Source organism: Bison bison, unplaced genomic scaffold (assembly GCF_000754665.1).
Source record: "Bison bison bison isolate TAMUID 2011002044 unplaced genomic scaffold, Bison_UMD1.0 scf7180017846845, whole genome shotgun sequence".
Lineage (NCBI taxonomy): Eukaryota > Metazoa > Chordata > Mammalia > Artiodactyla > Bovidae > Bison > Bison bison.
Window position 1 is genome coordinate 16,251 of NW_011477418.1, and position 6,796 is coordinate 23,046.

Sequence of the window (6,796 nt, forward strand, 5' to 3'; positions counted from 1 at the left end):
ATCCCATGCCATAGTCCATGGCCGCAGTCCATGTTGTCGCTAAGAGTCGGACACGACTGAGCAACTTCACTTTCACTTTTCACTTTCATGCATTGGAGAAGGAAATGGCAACCCACTCCAGTGTTCTTGCCTGGAGAATCCCAGGGACGGGGGAGCCTGGTGGGCCGCCGTCTATGGGGTTGCACAGAGTCGGACACGACTGAAGCGACTTAGCAGCAGCAGCAGCAGCATGTTCTGCAAGGAGGCAGTTGGGACTTTGCCTGCCCGGCACCTGTGCCCGGCCCTGCACAGGCTGCTCACCCCATTCCCAAGGCCCCTGTGTGCGTCCGGGCACCGTGTAGGGCTTCATCTTGTTTCCTGTGGTTGAGTGTATGCATTTCCTGGGCCAAACCTACATGTGAGCCCACTCACATGTCGCCACCATGCAGAGCAGGGTGCAGGTGGTGAACAGTCCCTGCTGGGAAACAGATCACACTGTTACTCCCTCAAGATTGTCCAGGACTCTGGCAGATAAAGCTTGATTGTTTGGCATTAAGGGTATAGTATTCACTTGCTTCTTAATGGTTTCCCTCCTGATTAACGTAAGAACTGTCTCTCTGCACGTGATGCTTTGGTCACACCAGAGGATAAAGGTGAGCCCGTGCTGGTCTGCAATGTGACGTGACCCCTGCCTCCTGCCTGCCACACCCCGAATCCCGGTGCCCCTGCAGTCCTGTGTATGGGTCACCTATGTAGCCCTTCTCAGAGACCGAGTGGTGTGTGGGTTTTGTGGTTAACTTTCTGGGAGGAACTCTCCTTCCTGCCGTGTTTTCTCCCCCACTTTGAGCACCTGTGACTAACCAGCACTTAATACGTTGCTTTAGTGCACCTGAACTTTTTCATACAGGTGTAACCCTCTTTGTTTTTTTCACATGACTGTCACCTAACTGTTGCTACTCATTTCACTTTTGATTCTTGAAATTTTGGCAAAAAAAACTTTACATTTTGGTGCTACTTATTCAGAGATCTTCCCTCTTTGGGGGGGACATTTTTGGCTGTTTCAAACTAGCATTGAGAACGTTAAAAAATATTTTTTTTTAATAATTTCTAATACACGAAGTTGCAAATGTCTGGGCAGCCAGCCCCTCTGTGTGTGCTGACTCGGTGTGGCTGGCCCCGCCTTCCTCTCCAGTGCTTTCTGAGCTGCTGTTGAAACCCCACCCTCTCCTGCTTTCTTGCTGAGCTCACCTCTCCTGCTAATGCTAACGTGAAGAGAAGCCTCGAAGGTTCCAGAGCCTCAGACCTAGGGCTTCGCTGTGTGCAGTGGACTTGCTGCCTTTCCTGGCTCTTGGGGCAGCATCCTGTGACTGCCTTCAGCATCCACAGGCACCCCAAATTCATGTGCAACCCACACGAAAGCAGGCACGTGGCTCCCCAGCCTTGCTGGACGCACCCTGGATGGACAGGCTGGGACCCAGGACAGTGCATGTCATCCTTAGGCACTTGGAACAGAGCAGTCTGCCTGGCATCATACCTTAAGGGTTTCTGGCTCTGCTGAACTTGCGGAGCATGGATATGCTCTTACAGTGGCCGTGTGAGGGGGGAAGGAACCACTGAAGGGGCAGGGCATTGGGCAGAAATGATTCTGTCTATGTTTCCTGCCACATCAGCACTGCTCAGTAAAAACAGCAGTCACGTGTGTACTTCCACGTTTTCCAGTGGTCACGTTAAAAAAGGTAAAAGAAAAAAAAAGGTAAAAAGAAATGGGTGACGTTAATTTTAGTAACATTTTATTTACTCCATTACTTTCACAGTGTCATCATTTCAGCATGTAATCAATATAATCACATTTTAAGTGAGCTATTCTGCATCCCTCTTTGGGAACCTGGTCTTTAAGATCCTTGTAGAGTTTATGCTGCACACCTCGATCCAGACTGACCACGTCAGGGATGCTCTGTGGCCTGTGTGGTGTCATTGTGGGGTGGGGGGCTGGGGCGCACACACCCGCCGCCCCACGGGCCTCCCTGCAGCTCTCGCTTCCTGGCCTTGCCCTTTCCCCGGGACAGAGCTGCTCGCTCTGGGGAGATTGCGTATTTGCTCAGGAGTTTCTGAAGGAGGTACAGTGAGCCTAGTAAACATGTGCTTCCTCTAGGATCAGCAGGGCCTGTCCCTTCTCCCACATGGCCTAGAGCCGCCAGTTAGAGGCTCCTCCTCCAGGGCAGGTGTGGACACAGGCCAGGCACTGGCCACCAGGGAGTTCAGAAAGATCTGAGAGGAGCTGCCTGCAGAGGAAACTCAGATTAAAAAATCAGAGAGGAGGGACTGCCCTGGTGGCCCAGTGGTTAGGACTCCACTCCCGATCAGGGGGCGTGGGTGTGATCCCTGGTTGGGGAACTAAGGTCCTGCAGGCTGCGTACGCAGCCCCCAGAAAAGGAGAATCAGAGCGGGTGGTGGGGCCTTGAGGGTGTGCGTGGCGTGAACCCCAGAGCCTGGGTCCCGGGAGAGGAGCCGGCTGGAAGCGGCATTGCATGTGGCGTCCTCCAGGTGGGGTGACCACGGCCCACCCGAGGCGGGGGGAGGAGCACGTGGACCCACCGTCACGGGTGAACGTGGCGCTCGGGCCGTGGGACCACCTGGGAGAGCGGACTGTGCGCGCTGCCCTTCCTGCCCTGTAAAAGCCAGGTGACCAAGTGGGCGCGTTGAGTTATATTTCATTCTTTGCGTGGATAAATGATGCTTGTTACAAACGAGACCCTTCCTCTTTTATTTTTCCTCTGTGCTGTGCAGCTTGCAGGGTCTTAGTTCCCTAACCAGGGAGCAAACCCGAGTCCTCTGCAGGGAAAGCACTCAGTCCTAACCGCTGGGCCACCAGGAAGGTCCCAGAGGCCCTTCCTCTTAAGCCTCATGTCCCCCGAATCTCCCCTACCCCTTACAAGCATGCCCCCCCAACCTCTTGTGGTTTCAGGTGTTAAAAGGTCTCTGTATTTTCTCCATTTCTCACTTTCACTGCACTTTTTTCCCCGAGCCCCTTCTAGGTATCTAGTGATGGAAGGTGGTGCCAGGCATAAGACGGTGGGAAATGACTCCCGCTCCTTGTCGCTCCCAGAGCAGTTCGGTGCCCGGGTATAGTGTCGGTGCCCCGTCCTGGAAGTCGGGACCCGCTCTGCTGGGGCCTGAACTGTTCCCCGGGTGCAGGCCCTGTGCCCCGCTCCTGGGCCTGGTGGCCGCAGTGGCTGGAGGAAGTGTCTGGCTCTGCCCACAGGACCTGCAGGATCGCAACGACGAGCTGCAGGCTGCCCTGGAAGGTCTGCAGGCACAGGCGGCCCCGAGTCAGCACGGCCGCCTGCCCCCGGGACACGGCCCGGCAGGTAGGAGCTGACTGCTTGGAGGTGGTGGGTCTGCTGGGAGGCAGTGGGTCACGTGCTCATGCCCCGGGGGTGGGGCGGTGGGCCAGCCCGCTATGCAGGGGGTCACAAGTCCTTCGGACCACTTGTGTGGGAGAAGGGGCCTATCTGAGGCGAGGGGTTTAGGCAACCCAGAGCCCCAAGGGAGATGGAGGAGGATGAAGGTCCTACTGCTTGGACAGAGTAAGTGGTGAAGGTTATGATGACCTTGCTGTGACCTCAGGGCAGGCGTGTCCCCTGTGAGCCTCCTAAGGCAGCGGGGACGGAAGGAGATGCCCCCGGGGAGGGTCATCTGGGAAGGGGAGCAGAGAGCGGGCTGGGGGCGATGGAGGACGGCCTGCGATGGCTCTGACAGGGCAGTCCATGTCAGCTTTCCTCGGGGCCTCCGAGGGCAGCCGGGGGGTCTTCTGCGCACCTGGCCTCTGAGGGAGGCCCTCACCTGCACCTGCAGCAGTGGACTCTGCTCCCCGAGCCACAGCCCTGCTGCCCTCAGCCAGGGGTGGTTGGCGTGTGGCTGCTGTCATCGCATGCCTCGATGAGTGTCAGGGGCCCGTGTGGCCGCAGGGAAGGGGGCGATGGTCTTTATCCCTGGATGGGCCTGAGCTGCAAGGAGTGTGTGGCCCTTGTTGAGAGCCAGGACCTGCGCCCCGGGTGTGGTGGCCATATGGCTCTGGGTCGTAGCACCGGAGGGAGCCCCAAGCTTCGTGTTGGTGCCGACGCAGCCAAAGCACTCTCCGGCTGGAGCCTTTTCTCTTCCCCTCGCCCCCATCTAAGGAGGAGGGGCGGTCAGAACAGCAGCGCTGTGGTGCAGGGGCCACATGGGTGGTGGAGGACGGGCTGGCTGTGCATCCAACCGGGGCCACTCCTGACCCAGGCGGCAGCTTCCTGTTGTCAGGGCGATGGGATGCTCTCTTTCCTAAGGTGCTTATCCCAAGTTCTCTCAGCCAGATGTTGCCGAGTCTGTCCCTTTTTTTCATGGAAAACAATTCGGGAACTGAAAAGAGCAGGCGAGAGATCAGGATATGTTTGCTCCCTCACTTTCCAGCCCATCAACCGGCATGGATGAAACCCCATCAGTGGCCACACTCCCATTCTGAATCAATGTGAGTGTGCCCCCTACCACGCGTGGCGTGGGGACACCTGGGCCCAGGAGGGCTGGCCGTGAATCACTGCAGATGGTGACTGCAGCTATGAAATTAAAAGATGCTGGATCCCATGGTGTTCTGGGCAGAACATCAATGTACATGTCCTCTTATTTTCAGGCACCATCACGTTTGTGGGTGATTCTGCCCCAGCGAGTATAAAAACAGAGATCATGTTGGAGCTGCTGAAGGAGCGTTACCAAGAACTCAAGATCCAGCTGGAGACCAAGGTCAGGGGACTGAGGGAAGCCACAGAGTTAGGGGAACTTCATGCTGCTGAGACGTGTCTGCACACACATCTGCCCAGAGTGAGCGCGCTCAGGGGGACGGAGGTTTGCAGGGAATGTGTGTGACCTTGACTTTGTGCCTCCACCCTCTTCGGAAGGAGGCAGGACAGAAGGAATAGCTAATAATGGGAGGGAGCAGGGTCCATCCCCGTGTCCGGAGGCTGGTGCAGAGGCCAGACCTCCCTGTTTGCCCTGCGCTGGGAAGTCACAGCCCCCGGCTCTGTTGCAGCTGAAGCAGATTCTGGGAGCAGAATCTTAGTTCCTGTGATTGCCCTGCACCAGGGGCTCCCCAGGTGGCGCTAGTGGAAAAGAAGAGATATGTCGCCAAGACAGGAGACATAAGAGATGCAGGTTCAATCCCTGGGTCGGGAAGATCCCCTGGAGGAGAGTGTGGCAACCACTCCGTCTTCTTCCTGGAGGATCCCATGGACGAAGGAGCCTGGTGGGCCACAGTCCACAGGGTCACACAGAGTCGGACACGACTGAAGCGACTTGGCACGCAGGGGCTCCTAGGCCACCCTGGCCAAGCCTGTCTTCTTGGGTGTATGTGTCTCTTGCTCTGTTACTTGATTGTGGTGGGTTTTGTGGAGGGATGGTGCCCACAGCTTGTCAGGTGTCACCATGGCCACGGGGTGGTCCTGCCCCTGGGTGCCTGCTGTGGCCTTGCCTTCCAGGCCTCGTGGAGGTGTTGTTCCCCTCTACCCTCCTCCTGCAGCTGCCTGCCAGGCCGCCAGCCTCCCTTCTGCACCTGCGGGCCTTCCCCCCAAGGCTGCAGTGGAGGTTACAGGAAGTGATGGAAGCAGGCGGCCACACAAGCCGTGGGGAGCCTTTCACGGGCCCCGGCACCCTGTTGAAGCTGGGCCACCCGCTGTTTGGGTTCTGCGCCCGGCAGCCTTGATTCATCAAGTGAGTTGTGTTTAGTTGTGTTTAGGGGTCCCCGGTCGACACCACTCATGCCTCTCTCCTCAGGTTAATGACCACAACAGGGAAATGGAGGTGACGAAAAGGGCCTTTGCAGAGGAGAAGAGGCAGCTGGAGCAGGCCTTCCAGCTCGAGGTTGGCGTGCTGCAGGGTCAGAAGGCCGAGCTGGCGACGCTGCACGCGGAGTCGCAGGAGGTGGTCCGAGGCCTGCAGGAGCAGCTGCAGAGGAGGGCGGAGCTGGAGCGGGGCCACACGTGGTGGCTGAGCCAGGAGAGAGCACGGCTGCAGGAGGCGCTCCAGCGGCTCAGGTCCGCCACCCCAGCTTTGCGTGATCTCAGGTCCAGGGTTTGTTGCCCAGAACCCGGATTTGAAATTGAATTTGGGCAGATTGCTCAGAGTCACAAGTACTTGTTACCTGAGTGGTGAGCCCTGAAAGAGCAGGTTATTTTACACAGGGTCTGACTTTTCTTTCGGCTGCACTGTGCGCCTGGCATGAGAGAGCTTAGTTCCCTTACCAGGGATCGAACCTGTGCCCCTGTGGTGGACGCATGGAGTCTTCACCACTGGACTGCCAGGGATGTCCCAAGGAGTCTGACTTTAAAAACACAGTCTCCCTCATCTGTCATCTCGTGGCTCCTGGGGAGGTCGACGAAAGGCCTAAATGCCCCCAAATAATGGGAAAGGCCTTTAGTTTGGGTTAGTGGAGTTCTTGAAAGAAACCAAGATTTGTGAGCAAAGGAGAGAACAGGTTTATTTGGAAAATTGGAACATGATCTTCTGTGCTAGAGAAGAAGGGCCCACACGCCCATCCTCCGGGCCCCACCAGGGAGCTGGGGCTGGAGGCCTGAGGGGAGGCTAAAGGTGGGGAGGAGGTCTGTGAGCTGGTGATGGAGTGTCAGGTGTGCAGCCTGGCCCTCCTCCCCGGGCCCCCTGGGGCCCAGGCCAGCACCCACTCCACCTCAGGAGCCCAGGCCTCTAGAAGGGCTTTGCCAGGAGCCTCCCAGCACCACCCAGGAGATGACCTGGGTGACTGCAGGCAGGCCCAGCTGTGTGTTGTGGTTGC

General features: G+C 57.5%; 1 protein-coding gene across 1 annotated transcript in view; it reads left to right on the forward strand.

The window, feature by feature from the left end:
- LOC104989241 (ninein-like protein) overlaps nucleotides 1–6,765 on the forward strand; it is a gene marked incomplete at its 5' end in the record, with an annotated part of 22,747 nt that extends 15,982 nt beyond the window's left edge. The window contains 4 exon segments of the mRNA XM_010840876.1: nucleotides 2,524–2,627; nucleotides 3,032–3,347; nucleotides 4,646–4,755; nucleotides 5,782–6,765. Of these exon segments, the coding sequence (XP_010839178.1) occupies nucleotides 2,524–2,627; nucleotides 3,032–3,347; nucleotides 4,646–4,755; nucleotides 5,782–6,159 (908 nt within the window).
- Between the last annotated feature and the right edge of the window lie 31 nt (nucleotides 6,766–6,796).